Below are 22,022 nucleotides of genomic sequence, written 5' to 3' on the forward strand. Positions count from 1 at the left end.
ATGATGGTAAGGTAGGGTAGGGCATATATATACTGCATTTATTTGAAATCATACTAACCCAAGAGGGATTTTTTTTCTTTTTTAAAGATATCATTTATTTATTTGAAAGTGAGAAAGAGAGAGAGTGGCGAGGGGAGGCCAAGGGAGAGGGAGAAAGAGAATATCAAGTCTCACGCAGGGTTCCATCTCATGACTGGGAGATCAGGACCCAAGCCAAAACCAAGAGTCAGACACCTAATTAACTGAGCCACACACGTGCCCCTCCCTAGAGGGATTTTCTACCACTCATTAGATATTAACAGGAATGTTTTCCATGGAAAGTGTCTCACTTAATTTAACTCACCTAATTTCTACTATGTCTAAGGCATGGTTTTTCATTATTGTAAAAGGTAAAATTAGTGAGATAGTTTTGACTTCAGTAAGATTACATTAAAATGGGGGGAATAAGACAAGTGCCAATATAATTATATTATGGAAAGTACCTCATCTAATAAAATAATACATTTTCAGGTCTAATCATTTTGGTTTTACAGTCCTCCTATCTTGTTATACTGTTGTCTGATTTCTCTTTCCCTGATTTTCAGTGATCTTAAGCAAAGGTCTATCTTATCCCTTTTCACTATCTCTTGTTATTATACCTTTTAGTAAGTTCTGGGCAGTTTAGAGAAATGACCTAAGGTAAGTTTTCACTTTCGTGGGTAAAACAAGGCAATCAAATTAAATCATTTTTAATGTTTCTTCCAGATTCAAAATTTTACGAAAATTATCTCCTCTTTTCTTTCCCACAATTCAGTTGTTCAGTTTCTTTCCCTTTTATGTCCACTTTGCCCCCATTTTCTACAGAATAAGAAGTCTGGAAAACATACATTTGTTACATTCCTTTAGTTTTGTAGTCTTGTTTCAGTGGTTGGGTTCTTACCAATAGACATATACATGATAGGGGGGTAAACATGTCAAGAGGCAGAACACAGCTAGAAATAGGAATTTGTGAGAGGCAAGTTTCCAGTAAAGAATTGACTCATATTATACTAAAAAGAAATTTCCATGATCTATAGGAGCTTGTTTTTGATACTTTACTAAAAATTTTAGAGAAATGATGTTGAGAGTAGAGGAAGACCTTGAACTTCTATACACTATGCTGAGTTTATTACCAATAGAAAAGGTTTCCTTTTATTTTATTTTATTTCTTTTAAAGATTTTATTTATTTATTCGACAGAGAGAGAGAGAGATCACAAGTAGGCAGAGGCAGGCAAAGAGAGAGGGGAAGCAGGCTCCCCACTGAGCAGAGAGCTTAATGTGGGGCTTGATCCCAGGACCCCGAGATTATGACCTGAGCTGAAGGAAGAGGCTCAACCCACTGAGCCACCCAGGCGCCCCTCCTTTTATTTTTTTAAAGACTGTGTTTTCAAGTAACCGCTACACCCAATATATGGCTCAAACTTACGACCCCAAGATCAAGAGTCACATGCTCTACCAGCTGAGCCAGCCAGGTGCCCAGAAGCTTTTCCTTCTTCCTTTCTCCCTCCCTCCCTTCCTTCCTTTCCTTCCCCTTCCTTCATTTTCTTTTTTTCTTTTTATTTATGCTTTATTCTTTCTTTCTTTCTAAGGCTTTATTTATTTATTTGAGAGAGAGAGCAGTGTGTGTAGGGAGAGGGGCAAAGAGAGGGGGAAGCAGACTCCCCCCTGAATGAGGAGCCCAACATGGGGCTCGATCCCAGGACCCTGAGATCATGACCTGAACAGAGGCTTAACTGACTAAGCCACCTAGGCATCCCCAAGGCTGTTCTTCTAACTATAGATAGCACCAGCTACTTTCTTAGAACCAAAGAGCAAATATTTCAGATTTGAGTTATAAAAAAGCTGTATAGTTTACTAATTTACTCAAATAAAAAAACATGGGAATAGTAATATCAGAAGTTTCTATAAAATTGGGATGATGTTTGCATTTCAAAAGGTTTAAAAAAATAAAAATAAAAACAAAATAAAAAGGTTTAATTTTTTTCCAGAAGGATTTTATGTATTTTGAAAGATGCATAATGTTATGACTGTTAAAAATGCTATTTAGGACAAAATGTTTGTGAAATGAAACATGACCTGTGACACATAAATCATTAATACAATAGGAATGCACTTAAATTTTGCTTTCAGCCTTACCCAAGTTTTTCAGTGAGTGAACATGTATGCAGGCCCTGATCATGTTAGGGAAGAATAAAATCTCTAAAGCAATAGAAACGAGATGAAACAGGAAGGAAAATAGCACCAGGGGAAATGTTGGGGTCAGCAGAGACTTCTTGCCTTCAGCTATACATCCTAACATCAGAGAAAATGCAAGCCAAAATATGCAGGAGTAAACAGAAAAAAAATCAGGTTACCACACCAAACTTTCATATGTAGGACTTTTTTTTTTTTTTTTTTTTGACAGAGAGAGATCACAAGTAGGCAGAGAGGCAGGCAGAGAGAGAGAGAGAGGAGGAAACAGGCTCCCTGCCGAGCAGAGAGCCCGATGCGGGACTCGATCCCAGGACCCTGAGATCATGACCTGAGCTGAAGGCAGCAGCTTAACCCACTGAGCCACCCAGGTGCCCCATATGTAAGACTTTTTAAAAGACGTTAGAAAGCTTAAATGATATTGAAAATGCACAGGAGAATTCAAAAAACAATTTTAAGTGTACTGTATAAGAGAAGCTACATGCTTAAGTAAAAAGGTAAATAGAAATAATTATTATAGACAAACAAATGAGCAAACATTTCCTCCAGAAGTGTGAACCAACCAAGAGCATGAGTTGCCTAGGGCAGTTGCTCTTCTTCAGGCCATGTATGATAACTGAGCCAGTGCCATTGAGGGCTACAGAGACAAGGCTATCCAGAGCTGAGATGTTCACAGGTGCCCTGCTATGATGACTGGCACAACTAAACCCATATATTACAGGGCACTCTTACTTCCCAACATTGAAAATGACCTAAAAGAAGGGGATACCGGAGAGGTGAATAGGGAAAAGCCATACGCAAAGCAATGATGGAGCTTGTCTAGTCCTACAACTATTTTACATTTCAAAGACCAAAGAATAAATCTGGGAACAGCAAACACAGATGAATATAAATCTTTATTTTTCTAAACTCAAGTCACTTTTTATGAGGGGCTTGTATTATTAAAAATATCACAGTGATCTATTTTATGTCTAAGTTGGTGTATACAGGAATCAAATGTAAAATGACGCTCATAGTTTCAAACAATAGTACATTGTGTCACTTCAAACAGAAAGGATTTTTTGCAGGGAATTTTCCTTAAGAACGAACTATATAACTATATTTCTTCAAAGGGAAATAAATAGCAATGAATAAAGTGCTCCTAATTATTCAAACTAAAATTTCCATCTGTTATTTTTTCCTTAAATCTGAAAGTAACTTATGGATGATAAGTCCTAAATCAAAGAGAAGTATACTTAGTTATAAGATTTGACCTTTTTATGTCTTTCATACTTGATTTCAATCAAGTCTACTTTGAATCTTGAAAAACAATTGGATTTTGTTTTCTTCTCTCTGCCCCATTTTGGGGCTCCTCCACTCTGAATTTGTATCAAAATTACAGTGTATACTTTATAAGCTGTAATACATATTACATATTACTGTGTCTATAAAAGACTCTAAAAACACTTGTTTGTTTGAAGCACATTCTGTCAGTTCATTAATAGTGTGAATTGACCATTATTAGTGATTTAAAAAATGTTAGGTAGCTTGGGGTGCCAAGCTGGCCCAGTTGGTAGTGCCTAGGACTCTGGATCCTAGAGTAGTGAGTTTGAGCCCCAAGTTGGATGTAGTGTTTACTTAAAAATAATTTTTAAAAAAGATTTATTGACTTACTTATTTGACAGAGAGAATCACAAGTAGGCAGAGAGGCAGGCAGAGAGAGGGAAGCAGGCTCCCCGCTGAGCAGAGAGCGGGATGCGGGGTTACCCTGAGATCATGACCTGAGCCAAAGGCAGAAGGCTTAGCCCACTGAGCCACCCAGGAGCCTCGAAAATAAAATCTTTTAAAAAGATGTTAGGTATTTTAAAATTAGTGAAGAAATTAAAAGGACATCTGTGAAAATGTAAGGCATTTACCTGTTTTATCTGGTACTATGAGAGATGTTTTCTTTCAGTCAGGTATTAGTATAAGCCTAAAGATTGTATTATATTTTTTCTAATAATTACCTTTAAAAGGCAATTTTAAAATTGTTTTGTTATAATGGAATAACTATACCTTTTTCCCCCTGAAGATTTGATTTATTTGAAAGAGAGAGAGAGAATGAGCAGGGGGAGAGGGAGAAGCAGGCTCACCACTAAGCAGGGAGTCTGATGTGGAATTCAATCCCTGGGCCCTGGGATCATGACCCAAGTCAAAGACGCTTAACTAACTGAGCCACCCAGGCACCCCAAACTGCTATACTTTTAAGTGCACATTATTCTTGTGTTGTGTCATTTTCAAAAATGAAATATATAACATATATTCCATAGAAACAATGTAGAAATATCCAACTTTTTAAACAGCCCAAAACAATCTGCATGACAGATTTATTAAAATAACTTGAAAATTATGTCTTAATAAACGGAATAGTGTAGGGGTGCCCTGGGTGCCTCAGTCAGTTACACATCTACCTTAGGGTCATGTCATGATCCCAAGGTCCTGGAATTGAGCCCCACATTGGGCTCTCTACTCGGCAGGGAGCCTGCTTCCCCCCCCTCCCTTTCCTCCCTGCTCCTGCTCTCTCTCTCAAATAGATAAAATCTAAAATAAAATAAAATAAAATAAAATAAAATAAAATAAAATAAATGGAATTGTGTAGATTATTACATAAACTTGTTAGGTAGTTAATTACAAAGAAAAATTACATATTTAGGGTATTTTTTCTTCTTTCTTTCTTTCTTTCTTTCTCCCTCTCCCACCCCCTCTTCCTCTCCTTCTCCTTCTTCTTCTTTGCTTTAATCACCTATCAATCTTAAACTGAACTAACAGAGAGGGGGGAAGGAAACATACTCAGGACACAAAAGAAGGAAAACTTAATGCAAATACGAAGGAAAGGTTTACACAGTATTCAAGACTTCTAGTTCCTTAATTGGAAGCACAGAAGAGGCTCTGGTTTTAAATTCTGAACATCACCAGGACCCTAATTAAAGGAGTTTATAGGCATTTTTTTCCTTTTATGAAATGAATTTCAATATCTATTGGAAGAAAGGGAGATGACTAATTTTTATCTACTTTAATGATACTCATTTTTCCTTAAATCTAGAGTTCTCAAACTTTCCTGGTTCATGACACCCTTAATGTCTCAGTAATTTTTTCACAGCCCTCCTAGGCAGAAAAAAAAAAAAAATCTAAGAGTTTTGCTTATTAAGTAGTTAGGTCCAAACAACTTAGAAATAATTGTTGTGGTAAATGACCAATGTCACTGTGTTTCCATCAAAAACATAGAACATTCTGCTATATCTTTTGTGAATTTGCTGCAGTATTCTGGGCCACCGTGGTACAGTTTGAAAAACATGGGCCTACATCAGGAAAATGCAAAATAGTAGTCAGAAACTATATAAAGCATCCTAAAAATATTAAAGAATAGAAACCAGCTCCAATATGTGTAAGAATCCAGATGAATCAGGTGAAATCACAAAAAGAGTGAATTAAAAAAAAATTTTGTCCTAGCTAGACAGAAGAAACACAGAATATCTTTTAAGTTTGTATGTTATTCATGCACACATATACACACACACACAAACACACAGCCTAAGATGACATCCAGGGAAGAAAAAGAAAAAGAAATAAAATAAGCATCTAAATAAGCATGAAACATACAAGAAAAATTAATTAGGCTATGTAAACGTAAAATAAAAACTAATGATAAAATTAACTGGTCAAAAACAACTGATTGGAAACATTCCCGAATAACCCCATAGTATATATATATATGAAAAAAATCTGTATTTATATATATATAAAAAAATCAAATAAAAATCAAAATTGCCTCTAAAAATAAAACTGTCTTCTCCCTTCTCCCTCTCAATATAACTATAGTTTTAACTTATCTTTTTCTCTCTGAGCTGCCAGGCAATGTTCAACAAAGAGATGCCAAAATTTGTCAGCAGAAACCTGACAAAATTGAGTTCTTTTCTATGCTATTTTTGTACATCTATACAAAGATTAAAAAAAAAACCCTTAGAAAAAAAATTTAGAGAAAATAATCAGCCGGTATCAAAAGAGGCAATTGCAGGCCAGAGACTATATTTAGAGCATAAATTAAAAAAAAATACATGTAAAATATTCATGTATTTCTGACTTTTCTTTGCATCACAAATAAAGCATTTTTAAGACTTTCTTTTTAACAGAACAGGTACAAACTTGAACGCCACAGTGCAGTGACTCTCAGCTAATTAGCTTTGCAAAGCTTTGCTTTAAAGCCTATGGGTTGCATCAGATAAGAGGAAGGGTGAGGGAGGAAAGAGAACGGTTTAAATGGTTGGAAATGAGAGCAAAGCCAGCCAGTAGAGAAGGAAATTATCATGAATACTGCTGCATTTTGCAAAACCTCATTTCCTAATGAAACAAAATTTCCTAAAACAATAGATGACTTCCTCTAGAACCATGTCACAAAGAGAAAAAAAAGTTATCATTTTTCCCAAATGGTGAGTTAAAACAGGAGCCATTTGCCTCTGACTTGTGTGTTTCAATTAAACTTGGTTGAGTTTATAACCACTTATTCATTGTAACTCCCTTAAGTACCATAGAAATTTGAAATTAGAGGGAGAACTTTGGACTTAGCACAATTTCACTAGGTTTTAGTGAAAAGGTTAAGAAACAATACTTAATAGTTTCAGTCAGTTTCAAAAGCATTGATTAGATGCTTATAAGTGATCCATCAGGTAGAGAGAGCATGTAAATAAACTGAAAAAGAGCTTTCTAAAGGCATGTCCAAGGCTGATGGCCACACTAAACAAAATGATAAAATTAATTGGCATCCTACTACATTTTTCATTCCCTATGCTGATGTCTTATTCTAGTTTCCACCCCAAATACTTATAAATAAATCTCATTAATATTTGCATTATTTAACTAGTAGCTAATTAGCAACAGAAATGTGAGTTAATACTACCAATGGCATTTGTATCTGAATGCAGATTATCTGAATACTAAAAAACTTTCCATCAGCCTCAATGGCAGGACTTCCCAACCTTGGCTGCATGATGGAATCACTTAGGGAGTTTTTAAAAACCTGATGCCCAGGCCACATTCCTGACAAATTAAATCAGAACTTCCGGGGTGCAGGCCCAATCATCAGGATTTTTTCCAAGTTCTCCAGGTGATTCCAATGTACAACCAAAATTAAGAATCACTGGCTTTAGGCAAAGCATTTGAAAAAATAAAATTTCAAACTAGTGAAGGAGATTTTTTTTTTAGTAGGGATTTATCATGTTGCTCTATGGAGGCTATCAACTGGTGGAAATGCTCTGTTCAAGGTAAAGGACCATATTTATTAAGAGAGACTGCTACATTTAAAAAAATCACTAAACACTTAATTTCTAAGTCTTGATTTTAGGAAATTACCTCACTTGGGCTTTGTGTACAAAATAGGGATAATAATAGCAATGCCTAGGCTCATGGTGCTGTTGATGATGATCAAATGTAACAGAGTACCAGAAAATGCTCTATAAACTATAACATTTTATTTAGTATTACGTAGCTGAGCTATAGAGCCATTTATCATTAAAAAGACTAGCTGTAGGGCGCCTGGGTGGCTCAGTGGGTTAAGCCGCTGCCTTTGGCTCAGGTCATGATCTCAGGGTCCTGGGATCGAGTCCCGCATCGGACTCTCTGCTCGGCAGGGAGCCTGCTTCCCTCTCTCTCTCTCTGCCTGCCTCTCCATCTACTTGTGATTTCTCTCTGTCAGATAAATAAATAAAATCTTTAAAAAAAAAAAAAAAGACTAGCTGTAATGTAGATTATAACTGTAATATGGATTATTACCTAAATGATCTGCCACTTTGTTTTAATAGGCATTTAGTTTATGAAATCTAAGGGTCTAGCCCAGTGTTTCTCAAAGTATGGTTCCTGAACCACTAGCACCAGCATCACCTGGACACCTCAGAAGTGCAAATTCTTGGGGTCTATCCCAGACCTACTGAATCTGAAATTGGAGGCAGAACCTAGCAATCTTATTTGAATAAGACATCCAGGCAATTCTGATGTTAAAATCTGAGGACCACATATCCAGCCAAAGTGAGTAAAAAGTGAGCATGTATGACTAATATCAAAGGAAAATACTCAGTATTTGTTATTTGAAACTTTAAAAGTTGCAGTGCAAAGACACAGTGGCCTAAATTACCACTTTAAAAAAATTTCTAAAGCTTTGTTTTCAAAAATAATATAATTCTCTTTACCTAGCCAAGCTTTATCAATTACCACATTAATCATGAATCCAGTGGTAGTATATAAATTTGAGAATCAGATAAATCACAGAGCATATAACACTCTGGATAAGGAATAAAGAAACAGAACTCTAGTAGGAATTAACAGTGGTTCAGAAAATAGTCAAGTTTTAATTCATTGGGCCTGCATGTCTCTCAGAGGAAGAATCACAACTGTATCTTAAAAATCACATTTATCCTAAAGACAACACCCCACAGCATCTCAAGGTTCTTATTCAGGCTACGGAAGTGTTTCATCACTTACTCAGAGAAAAGACCATTACTTAGACTGAATCACCAGCAATATTTCCTGCAGCATAAGATTTGTCATTGGGTCTGCTAAGCAACAGAAAAACAATCTCAAAACTTCTTATCTTAAGAGATATCATAAGAGAAAGCTATCAGCATTGCTCCCAAACTCAGAGTTTGTTATTTGTCACTAATAAAACATATGCAGGAGAGTAATAGGTGAGATCACTAAAGAGTCTTGTGAGATTGCAACAGAGAGTTCTTTGAGATCTTTCTTGCTTTCTCTTTTTCCATTTTAAAAAACTCTGGTGTCCTCAAGACACCTAGCACTGCCCTGGAAAGATGAGAGTGAAGTACTGACTTTATCCCAATTAAAAACTGCTGTACCTCCTAAGAAAATCAACAATTCTAAACTCTTACTTCCTACACTGGGAAAAACTAGCACAGGTAAATAATTGCCAAAATAATTAATTCCTTTTGCTCACCCACTCATCTATAAATATTTATTGAGTACCTAATGTGCTCTAGGTATTGTTCTAGGTGCAGAGTGAGTCTAGAGAGATGCACAGATGTCAGTGAGGAGGACAGAGATTCCATGTCTCCAGGTTTCAGTTTCTCTGTCAACCAAAACCATTAGTACTCAAACTTGAGCAAGCATCACAATCACCTGGAGAGCTATTTAAAACAGACTTTTGAAGCCCACCCAGATTTTCTATTCTGTAGATCTGAGATCGGGTCCCCAAAGTAGCATTTCTAATAAATTCTCAGGTGATGCTGATGCTACCAGTGCAGTGGCCACACTTTGAGAACCATTTACCAAGCCACCTGAATGGCAGCTCTTCACACTATCCCTGCCGACTTCCAAGCACTATACATCTCTCTTCCAAAGAAGACAATGGCCTCGAGACTGCCTCATGCCTGTTGTCATAATCATGTACAACTGAGCAAAATTCCAATTTCAAGAACCACCTCAAATATCTACAATCAGTAAGCTCCAGAACAGAGAACAACAGAGAAAATTCTCCTTCCCGGGGGTTTTCTCTATCCTTGCTTTTCTTTATATTTTATTCTCTACCACAAGAAATCATTTTTATATGATGATTTCCCAATGCGAGTGTTATGAAAAATACTCCTTTAGACTTTTCATATATCTTTAATAAAATCACAGCTTTTCTTCTAAATTCAGTTCTCATGGGCCTAACACCCGCCCTATTTGTCAGACTCTCTCCTTTTTGAACAAAAGAATCATAGGGTTAGAAGGAACACTGAGAATTCACTTAATCCCTCCTTGGCCTCCGACAACACTGTATCTAAACCATCCCCAAATATAGCAATTTTTAGTACAAAGGCATACAGGCACTAAGAATTTCTCATTCAACATTCTGTCATACACTTCAAGATACTAATATACTTTCCCTCAGCCTTCCCTTCTCCAAGCTAATCATCCTCAACATTTAGACTTTCCTCATTAGATTTCCTAAACTTTATTTTGACTCTTCCTTAAGAACTTTATCCTACCTTATACTTCAGAGCCTGAATTATATATGTACTGTTGTCATGAAGGCTTTTTTTCTTTTTTGGTATGTGAAAGAGATAAGTTAATTTGTAGCTTGAATAAAAATGAATTTAATTGGAACAAGAAATATATATGTATAAATGCCACTAAAATATAATACAGTGGCATTCATTTGAACAATTAGTTTCAAATATCCTTTATTTTATTAAAATATATAGCAATGCCTTACAGTTTTAATAACTTTACATTATAAATCACTAGCCATTTCACACATAAAATGGATTGGAATTAGAGATCTTTTAAAAATATGCCACAAATTGGGGCACCTGGGTGGCTCAGTGGGTTAAGCCTCTGCCTTTGGCTCAGGTTATGATCTTAGGGTCTGGGGATTGAGCCCTGCATTGGGCTCTCTGCTCAGTGGGGAGCCTAGTTCCCCTCTCTCTCTGCCTGCTTCTCTGCCTACTTGTGCTCTCTCTTTCTGTCAAGTAAATAAATAAAATCTTTTTAAAAATAAAATATGCCACAAATTATAACCATATTTCATGACACTTCACACAGGACAAGACAGTATTATTAATTTGCTTTTTTGATGTTTTATATCATGTTTACTACTAAAGTTGGAGTAGCTAATCAATGATTTATTTGTGAATGATTCTAAAAATACTGAATATTATATAATAATCATTTCATGAAAATACTCGAGCCTCAAGAATCAGAGGACTTTAGAAATTCAATGAGTAAAAGACAAAATAGGGTAAAGGCCAGATCCAATCCTATGTTTCTGAGCAGTTTAGAAAGGGAAAATAGTTAATACACTGGAAATGGGGTAAAATGGGATGATTCACCTTATTTCTATTTCTCCCGTTCTAAATATCACTATTCAAAATGAATCTTTGCTTTTGGAATGGTGAGGTGCTCTAAGCAAGCCTAGGCCTGAGGGATAGGTTTGTTTCCTTGCCTATTGGGACCAAGGTGTACGGTGGAGGCGATGCATTTAGTCTCCAGAGAGAAGGAAGATGCTGCTTGCACAGCACTTCTACTCACCAGTCCATGCAGCAGCAAGGGTGTTGGCTTTGAAGGAAGCCAACTGTCCTGCTCTCCCAGCCAGAGGTAAAGAATTGCATTGGTGGCCACTAGAGGGAGGAGGATTAGGAATAGAGTAAATTGTGGGGAAAAGGCACCCATGAAAAACGCACATGGGACAACCAACACATCACCAACCACCGCCTAGCAGCTACCTCTCTGAGGGACTATAATGGGGTCAGCATACACCATTAACCCAGAGACCCAGACACCAGGAGTTATCGTAGTATCCCAGTATATAGCCCCTTAACTGTGATGGCTGGAGAAGGGAGTTTGAACAGGTTTGTGGGAAACACACAAGCACACAAACACAAACACACAGGCACACAGACATACATTCTCATCCCCCATTACAAGAAGTTGAATCTGTGCCGTCTGATTCTTGCTCATTTTCTTATTTAAAACTCATGATGTTCTTTACCAAGAATGTGTTCATGAAAAGCAAACAGCCCACCTTCAAGATAGTCTTGGGAGAAGCACCAGCAGAGACACTCATTGTGCCAAGATGTATTTTACCAACAAATCTGTACAAATTACATGAGGTTAAAAACAAATGGAATATAATATAATTAAAGCAAAGTTTCTTTTGCTAAATTACAGCTTGAAGCAAACCTGCAAGAAATGTTTCCAATTAGCTTCTTTAGCAAACACAAAGCATAGCTCAGAATATGTTTTGCTTTCCATCTGCCCTCTGGGTGGGCTGCCTAGTGTGTGTCTTACCTCCGGCACAAGTAGTTGAGCATTCTGACCAAGGCTGATGATTCCATGAAAAGCCAACTTCATTGTCTCCACTGCCGGTCCGAGTGATGGGAACATTGAATTTATACCTAATTCCCAAATTCTGTTCCTGAAGGAGAACCTGCCATTGAAAACAACTGGTGAAGATAATTAAAATACAATGAGGCTTCATTCAAATACTTATTATTTCTTTTGAAGAAGAAAATGTCATAAAGTAAGTCTTATAGGAAATTTAAGATAACCTGTAGAACACACACAATGATATTGAATTTTCTCCTCCCATTTTCATGGGTAATTTAGAATCATTTCTCTTAAATGCTTTGTTTGGCTTTAAAAATACTATTTAAGCAGGCATTGAAAAGATCAGTCATATGGAAGGAGCAATATGGCCTTAACCTTACACAGATTTGATACCCTTGGGTAAACCATTTTACCTTTATTAACCTTAATATCACCACCTGTAAAATAGAGATAATAAAGCCTGCCCCTCTGTACCTCACAAGGCAGATCACAAATGGAAAAAGTTAAGTGGCAAAGACACATTTACCATGACAATGAGATTTTCTGAGGTGGGACCTAGAGCTTCCAAAGATTCTGGTTCATCAGTTGGTCTCTTGTAGTGAAAAGCAGTCCCAGCAACATCAAACTTCCGAGGCCAGTCAATAGTCCAGGCACCATTAATATAGTAATCATCTCCTTCAGATTTCAAAGCTAAAAAAAAAAAAAAAAAAAAAAAAAAGGTCTATCTAAAAATGTAAAACTTCATTTACCACAATGTCACTTATTAACTGCACTGGAGTGTACAATGAGTATCCAATTCATTTCCACTTGGAGATAGGATTCTTGGCCATTTGCTTAAGTACAAATTAACATGTAATTTTGCATGTGAATGCCAAGAAGATGTTAAGTATTTATCAATGATAGTAATAAAAAGAAATGAACGCTTTATCTGGAGGAATAAACACATGAAACTAGCAAGGGAAATTATAAGAAAAGCAATAATTGGGGATGAGAGTAAGAGTAGGGAGCAGACTTTCTTGCCTAAAACTTAAAATTATAATTACATGAATATGAGATGAAGTGGACTTGTGGTACTGGCACGCAGACAGACAGAAAAATGGAGCCAAACAGTTAAGAAATAAACCCAGGGCACCTGGGTGACATAGTTAAGCGTCTGACTCTTTCTTGATTTCAGCTCATGTCATGATCTTAGAGTCCTGACATTGAGTCCTATACCAGGCTCCGTGCTCAGCACAGAGCCTGTTTAAGATTCTCTCCCTTTGGCCCCTCTCCCTGTATACTCTCTCTTTCAAAATAAATAAAGAGGGCACGTGGGTGGCTCAGTGGTTTAAGCCTCTGCCTTCGGCTCAGGGTCATGATCTCAGGGGTCCTGGGATAGAGGCCAGTATCCTGCTCTCTGCTCAGCAGGGAGCCTGCTTCCCCCTCTCTTTGCCTGCATCTCTGCCTACTTGTGATCTCTCTCTCTCTGTCAAATAAATAAATAAAATCTTTAATAAATAAATAAATAAAATATTTTAGAAAAATTATTAAATTCTACATTATATCAATTTCACCTGAATAAAAACAAAATTTTAAAAAGAGAGAAAGAATAAATGCCAGATGGGTAAATATTTAAATGTATACATAGTTAAATAATAAAATGTTAGAAAGAAAATATGGAAGAACTTAAAAAAGTAATATTAGGGTATGAAAAGGTTTTCTTTCTTTTTTTTTTTTTTTAAGATTTATTTATTTATTTATTTATTTGACAAAGAGAGAGAGAGAGAGAGATCACAGGTAGGCAGAGCAGCAGGCAGAGAGAGAGGGGGAAGCAGGCTCCCTGCTGAGCAGAGAGCCCGATGTGGGGCTCGATCCCAGGACCCTGAGATCATGACCTGGGCCAAAGGCAGTGGCTTAACCCACTGAGCCACCAAGGCACCCTGAAAAGGTTTTCTAAGCATAGCAAAAAAAAAAACCCTCACAAACTATAAAGAATAAGCCTAATAAATATGCATGCATAACTTTTTAAACCTCTGTAGAAAAATAATGTATTAAAAAGTTTTATTAAGAAAGTTTTATAAATATGTGATAAGAAAAAGGACTATTAGCACTACTATATAAAAACTCCCATAAATAAATAGGATGATGATAATTTTAATAATAATGATCATGCTTTGACAATGACAAACTTGTCAGCATAATTTTTGTTAACATACTAGCTTCTTCAAAACCTTTATCACAGGGGTGCCTGGGTGGCTCAGTTGACTAACCATCTGACTTGGTTCAGGTCATGAACCAAGGTCAGGACAGGTCATGACCTGACTTTCACTTAGGTCATGACCTCAGGGTTGTGAGATCAAACCCCACACAGGGCTCCATGCTCAGGAGAGTGTCTTCTCTCTCTCTCTGTCTCCCTCTCCCCTTCAACCTGTGCATGCATGTACACTTAAAAAAACAAAAAACAAAAAACAAAAACCTTTAAAAAACACACATACCAAATTTTCTCAGGCCAGATGAACAAGCAGCTCAAAAGCACTAAAAAGGTCATGGCACATAGAGTCTCTAACTCTCTGGACCTCTACCACTTGTCCTTAATATTATATACCATTTCCATACCTCCAACCCTGTCTGCCTAGCAAGTTACTTGTACTTTCTTGACTCCAGATATGTTGTGAAAATTCATTTAATTGTCAAAAATAAGTCTAACTAATCTTTTGGGATTTGTCAACCAGTTTTCTGTACTTAACACATTGAAAGTACTTTGACTATATAAGGACATCTGAGACTGTATGATATGAAATATTGAAAGCAAAAATTAAAACAAGCCTCCTCCATCCATCACCAGTAGCTCTGAATTCTCCTTCAATTTTAACTCTCACTTTCCATTTTTTCAACTACTTAATGAAAGGATCTTAACTCGCTTTTGCTGGTACTATAATAAATTCAGAAAAACACAAAGTATTTAAAAAGGAATGAATAAGGGAGGAAGATGTGACTTTATAAACAGAGCATTATCAAAGGGAAAAATCTGATATTAGGATTCTTATTTTTTAGTCTTTTGATGTGGAAAAGAATCCAAAATTACGGCATAAAAATAAAGAGGTGGTTTTTTAAAAAAATTTACTCATTTATTTTAGGAAGAATGAGACAGAGAGTGGGGGTAGGAGCAGAGGGAGAGAAACCCCAGGCAGACTCCCCCACTCAGTGTGGAGCCCCACACAGGACTTGATCTCATGACCTATGAGATCATGACCTGAGGTGAAAGCAAGAGTTCGGACACCTAACTGAGTGAGTCACCCAGGTGCCCTAATAAAGAAGTTTTCTTAAATAAAGGAAGGAAGAGCCTGATAATACTAATGTTCCATCTAAAGAAGCATTCTAGATGTGGTCTTATCTTTAAAAATATTTAAGCAAGGGGTTATTTCCAAGGGAATAAGAACTCATCCAGGTCTCACTAGAGGTTTCTGAAGAGTCTAAATTTGTCTTAAAGGATCAAATATCAAATAAAAAGAATTTCCACTTCTTTCCATGTTGAGATAACTGGTATTGAACGTGCCCTCCAACAGTAAACAACTGGAAAACTCATAAAACTTTTGAATCAGTTGTTCTTAAGCTGAAAAGTTAGTGTCATTGTTTGCAGATGACATGATACTATATATAGAAAATCCTACAGACTCCACCAAAAAACTATCAGAAGTATAAAAGAGTTCAGTAAAGTTGCAGAATACAGAATTAGTACCCGGAAATTGGTAATGTGTCTATACAGCAATAACAAAGTAGCAGAAAGAGAAATTAAGAAAACAATCCCAGGGATGCCTGGGTGGCCCAGTTGGTTAAGCATCTGCCTTCAGCTCAGGTCTTCTGGGATCGAGTCTTTTATCAGGCTCTCGGCCCAGTGGGGAGCGTGCATCCTCCTCTGCCAGTCTGCCTCCTCCCACCCCCGATGAATAAATAAATAAGATCTTTAAAAAAAAAGAAAAAAAGAAAACAATCCCAACTACAACTGCATCAGAAAGAATAAAATACCCATGAATAATCTTAACTAAAGAGGTAAAAGACCTGTGCTCTAAAAAACTATAAAACATTGGTGAAAGAAACTGAAAAGAACACAAACTAAAAGATATTCCACTCTCATGGATTGAAAGAATCACAGGACGTGAGATCAATACAAAAAGAAAGCAATTGTATTGTTACATAACAATAAATCTTTCAAAAATGAAATTAAAATATCAATACCATTTATAATGACATCAAAAAGCATGAAATATGTAAAGGTAGACTTAAGAAAAAATGGGTGCAAGACCCATACACTGAAAAATAAACACTAATGAACAAATATAAAGACTTAAATAAATATATAGGTAAATCTTTTCGTGTATTGGAAGATAATATCTTTAAGATAGCAGTTCTCCCCAGATTGATCTACACATTCCATATAATCTCTTTTTGCAGAAATTGACAATTTTATTTTAAACTGCATACAGAAATGTATAGGACCTAGATATGCAAAAATTATTTTGAGAAAGAAGAACAAATTTGAGAACCTAATGCTTCCTATTTTAGAATTCTACTAGAAAACTCTATTAATTAATACAATATAGTTTTGATTTAAGGAACACACCTACATATATATCAATGGAAGGGAACAAAAAGAGACCCATACATTCATGTTTAAATGACCTTTAACAGAAATGTCAAGGTAATTCAATGGGGGAAATGATGGTCTTTTCAACAAATGGTGCTATGGTAACTGAATATCTATATGAAAACTAACAAACAAACAAACTGAACCCCTACTTTATACCTTATATAAGAACTCAAAATGGGTCATATATCTAAATATAAAAGCTAAACTGTAATTCACTGTTTCTTCACTTTGAGAGAGAGGGATAGAGTAAGCATGAGTGAGAAGGGAGGGGCTGAAGGGAAGGGAGGAGAGGGAGAGAATCTCAACCAGATTCTGGGCTGAGTGTGGAGCCAGTTGCAGAGTTCCATCTCACAATCCTCAGATCATGACCTGAGCCAAAACTAAGAGTCAGACAGTTTTTAAACTGAGCTCACCAGGTGCCCCCTAAAACTATAATTTCTTGAAGAAACATTTAAGAAAATATTTGCAACTTTGGGGAAGGCAAAATTTCTAAGGCAAGACAAAAAAAGCATAAACTATAAACAAATAAATAAATTCGATTTTGTGAAAATCAAAAGACCCATTAAGAAAAGGAATAAACAAACCACTGACCTGGAAAAGATATTCATAAAATATATATTTGAGCAAAGACATGTATTTAAAATATACAAAGAACTCCTAATTCGATTAAGAGAAAAAAAATTAAAGTAGGCAAAATATTTGTTGAGACACTTCACAAAAAAAGATACCTATAAGGGTAAAATTTAAAAGGTCAACAATAGGGCACCTGGGTGGCTCAGTTGGTTAAGCGACTGCCTTCTGTGCAGGTCATGGTCCTGGAGTCCCAGGATCAAGTCCCACATCAGGCTCCCAGCTTCATGGGGAGTCTGCTTCTCCCTCTGATCTTCTCCCCTCTCAAGCTCTCTCTCTCTCTCTCTCTCAAATAAGTAAATAAAATCTTTAAAACATAATAAAATAAAAGGTCAACAATATCAAGTATTAACAAGAATATAAAGCAACCAAAACTCTTCTACAGCACTTGTAGGAATATAAATGATAACCACCACTTTGGAAAACAGTTTAGTAATTTCTTATAAAACTAAACATGTACATACCATATGACCTAGCCATTTTGCTCTTAGGATTTTATCCATAAGAAATGAAAATATATGTCTACACAATGTTTGTCTCTAAGTGTTCAAAGAAGCTGTATTCGTAAGAGTCAAACACTGTAAATGACTCAAATATCCATCAAGTGAGTCAATATAACAAATTATGGTATGTCTACACAATGGAAAATTACTTGGCAATATAAAGGTGTGAACTTAAATACACTCAACTTATTACTCAAAAATGTAGATAAATCTCAAAAACATCCTGGATGAAAAAAACACAGACATAAGAGTACAGACTTTATGGTCCCATTCATGTGAAATTTCAGAACAAATAAAAAGAAAATACATAATGTCAGAAAACAAATTAGTGTTTACCTAAGGCTGAGTTTGAGGGAAATTGACTGCAAAGGCCAATAAGAGAATGTCCCGGAAATGCTGTGTCTTGGCTGTGGTGTTTTATATATATACATAAGTATATAAATATAAAAATATGTGGTGTATATCTATATATAAATAGATTTAAATATAGTAATATATATTTAAAGTAATAATTCATGTATTTATAGTAATTAATACTTATGTTATTATTTATATATTTATATATTATAACTTCTATGTATATATAATTGTCAATACTCTTTGAAATGTACACTTACTTTTTTCTAAAAGATTTTAGTTGCTTAGGGAGAGAGTGAGAGAGAGCACAGAGGGAGACCACAAAGGAGGGAGCTGATGTGGGGCTCGATTCCAAGACCCTGGGATCATGACCTGAGCCAGAGGCAGATACTTAACCAACTGAGCCATCCAGGCACCCCTGAAATGTATACTTATAATAAATGCATTTTGTCATATATAAATATCTCATTAAAATTGATTTTCAAAAAATCAAATAACTAACCCAGTGAAGAGTAAGTTATAAACCACTAATTTTTTTGTTTAGCTCTTCAGTGTGGTCTTATAAAACTTGATTTTACCATGAAACTGTTCTATCCAAGCAATATTGTTTTCCTTCAAGATAATGTGTTGCTTTTCCTCAGTAATTTCTAAAAATCTAGCAAAATACGCTACTCACCAATATAGTTCTTCGACATGGCAACTTCTCTGACTTCAATATGAACAGAGCCTCTTGGTATCTGGACTACTTCCATGTAGCCTGAAACACAGAAGACAGCCAGGAATAAGCAGCACGAGCAGCTTTGGTCAGAAAATGAGTGTTTAGTAACCATTCAGTAATAAGTTTCCTTGTTCTTCAAATCTTTCTTCGACTTAGCACTTTATAAATTATGCAATATGAGCAAATTCCCCTTTGGGTTCATGAACACATCTAGAGTATTTTTCTTTTTCTCTAAACTGGCTCAAGATAGTCTTTAAAGCCTCAACATGTATAATACTGGTTCATGTTTTTTTTTTCCTCAACACATGCTCCTCCCATCAATGCTCTGTGGGAATTCAGATCTGAGGGAAACACGGCTAAATGAAGTCAAGTAGAAAGGGAACAATATTTCCTTAAAATATCTTACATGGATCTATAGTTCATATTTAAGAGACTAAAAGCAACTTGGGGAAAAAACACTGTCTGCCTAAATAAAAAAAATTTTTTTAAAGGGGGTGGGAAAGAAATCAACTGTTTTGGCTATTCCCAGGACAACAGAGGTGTGAAGAAGCGTTCTCTCTACACACTCACCTCCTCTGGGCAACGAATCATTGAAGAACCCTTCGATGGCATCACATGTGCTTCCATCCCCTCCACAGACTCGACATCTATCTTCCCTAGCATCAGATCCCAAAATATTATCACAACCTACATGCTGAAAACAGAGAAAAATATTCAGTATGTCATAAAGAGGAACACTTGGAACTGTAACTAACCAAATAAATATAACTTATTCATTTATTTGTTTATCCAGTAAAGGAAATCAAAACAGGAAGTATTTTCCTCTTTCCACTTTTTCCTTCCCAGTCTAGTAATTTCTTAGCTAACATTTCTCGACAAATAAGTTTAAAGGGAAAGAATTCTGATTCCCCAGGAATGTATGTCTGTATTTCTAACCTAGGTTTCTTTTTCATTTATAGAATCCATGCTCCAAATCTTAAAATATTATAATTTGTTGGCAATGGACTCTTACTTATACCTTCAATCAAGAAATGCAAGATTTGGGGCACTTGGGTGGCTCAGTTGGTTAAGCGACTGCCTTCAGCTCAGGTCATGATCCCAGGGTCCTGGGATCAAGCCCTGCATCAGGCTTCCTGCTCAGTGGGCAGCCTGCTTCTCCCACTCTCCTGCTTGTGTTCTCTCTCTTGCTGTGTGTCTCTCTCTGTCAAATAAACAAAATCTTAAAAAAAAAAAAAAAAAAAGAAATGCAAGAATTAAGAAAAATACCATGTTGTCCTGTTGTCCTACATAGAGTTATAACAGCAGGAGTTGTGACTGAGCATTATGGTTTGACCTTTCTAAATCACTGATGCTTTTGGATATCCAATTGTTAGTGTCAAGGATTAGTTACAGAATTCAAAACAGGGTAAACCTTTAAAAATGAATACCTATTTCCACCAGCTGAATAAAATTGTCATAAAAACAAGGACATGTAAGTATATGATCTTGGGAGCTGAAATTCTACCTTTCAGTTTTGCATTTAATCACAGAAATATGGATTTTTATATATTTTTGGTACATATTTTGGCATTTGAATTTGTATAATGACCTTTAGCCATTGATATCAGGCATGTGATCTCTGAATAAAACCTGTACTTTTGTCTTTGCTACCCCCCAGAATTTTAATACTGTCATAGAAATAACACACATGCACAGGATCATCCGGTATATTGAGAATCAAGTAGCCTGAAGGACAGAAACTTTCACAAGAAATTATGACACAAAACAGATAGTGTTTTTATCACTTCTTTCTCAGTTTCTGAGACTTAGTTTTGTGCTTCTCCTTAATATAAAGTAAAAACAAACAGTGAAAAAAGTTATGAGAACAGTGGTTTTTATGGCTTTTCTTATTATGGTTAAGTTTTATACACAGGTCTAGGAAAATAGCATGGATTTGCTCTTAAAATTCTCAACTAGTCTGGCTAATTCTCTAAAGAAAATGCTTTAGTAAGGTAAAGACTAACTCTATAATGAAAACCACTGTGCTTCAAATGCTTCAAAAAGAGACAAAGTAGGAGGAACTTAGCTGTTTCACACTTTGAGGAAAAATTATGCTATGAAATATATTAAACAACCTTCCAATGAAAACATGTGGTAGCCATATGAATATGAGCTAAATCCTTGTTCCCTCTCTCTTCCTATCATCTTTGTAATCTGTTTATAAACGTAACAGAATAACAGAAATTAAAGTCCAAAATATATTCAGAGTTCTAGCAATTACTACATACATAACTGGAACACCAAAATAAATCGTATCTACATAATGTTTGAATATGAATAGGCTAGTCTACCTTTAGCGATGTGTATTGTTAACCTAATTGGAAATTGAATTTCTCTAAAATGTAGCTCTCTTTATTAAAACTGAGCATAGTATTAATTAGGAGCAACCATCTGAGAAAAAAGACAAACGTCTCAAAAGCACCCCTGACCAAAGGAGTAAAATTCAAAATTGGAGCAACCTTGCATTCCCCATTGATACAGATATCCAGTGAGTCCGCATTGCACTGAGTCCCATCAATCACTGCAGGGGCACGTTCAGTGTAGAAGTTGTAACCTTCAGCCAAGCAATTTAATGCACAAGGTTTTACCCCACCTGGACAAATACAGCAGAAAAGAAATAAATGGAGTGGTTCTTTTAAGAAACAGTGATTCCATATTAACCACAGTAAATTTACAATTCATACAGACATCATTCACTCAATATATACCCAGATGTGTAGGTTTCTTCCCTCTTTTGCTAAAATTTGATATTTATTTTCATTGTTTATACAACTTAACAGAAGATCTGTGGAACAGTTTTAAGGTTTAATATGTTCAGGTATTTCTAGTATATATTTAATAATATATTTTAGGTCAAAAGGGAACACAGTGGAGGTACCTGAATGTTGAAAAAAATGGATGAAATAAAAACTTTTAAAAAACTAAGAAAATAAAAGTTTGAGGCTTGGCACAATAACTTCATATAGCAAATGGGAAATTTCTATAACATTTGTCACTTATTAACTGAAGCTGATACAAAAACTCTACTTTAAGCAAGGATATGGTAGTTATTTAAAACAACAGCAACAACAACAACAAAACAAAACCTCTAAATTACTAACCACTTTA

The 22,022-nt window shown here is 35.8% G+C and overlaps 1 protein-coding gene across 4 annotated transcripts in view; it reads right to left on the reverse strand.

Moving 5' to 3' along the window:
- ADAMTS6 (ADAM metallopeptidase with thrombospondin type 1 motif 6) overlaps window positions 1-22,022 on the reverse strand; it is a 303,174-nt gene that overhangs the window by 43,038 nt on the left and 238,114 nt on the right. For 3 of the 4 annotated variants that reach the window (XM_059175095.1, XM_059175096.1, XM_059175093.1), the window contains 5 exons: window positions 21,374-21,507; window positions 19,446-19,569; window positions 18,834-18,914; window positions 12,567-12,730; window positions 12,002-12,140 (listed from right to left, as the gene is read on the reverse strand). In XM_059175095.1, the coding sequence (XP_059031078.1) occupies window positions 12,002-12,140; window positions 12,567-12,730; window positions 18,834-18,914; window positions 19,446-19,569; window positions 21,374-21,507 (642 nt within the window). Of the gene's footprint in view, window positions 1-11,242; window positions 11,332-12,001; window positions 12,141-12,566; window positions 12,731-18,833; window positions 18,915-19,445; window positions 19,570-21,373; window positions 21,508-22,022 lie in introns of all 4 variants that reach the window. The other variant, XR_009353976.1, reaches the window with a different exon arrangement.

Source organism: Mustela lutreola, chromosome 5, assembly GCF_030435805.1.
Source record: "Mustela lutreola isolate mMusLut2 chromosome 5, mMusLut2.pri, whole genome shotgun sequence".
Taxonomy (NCBI): Eukaryota; Metazoa; Chordata; class Mammalia; order Carnivora; family Mustelidae; genus Mustela; species Mustela lutreola.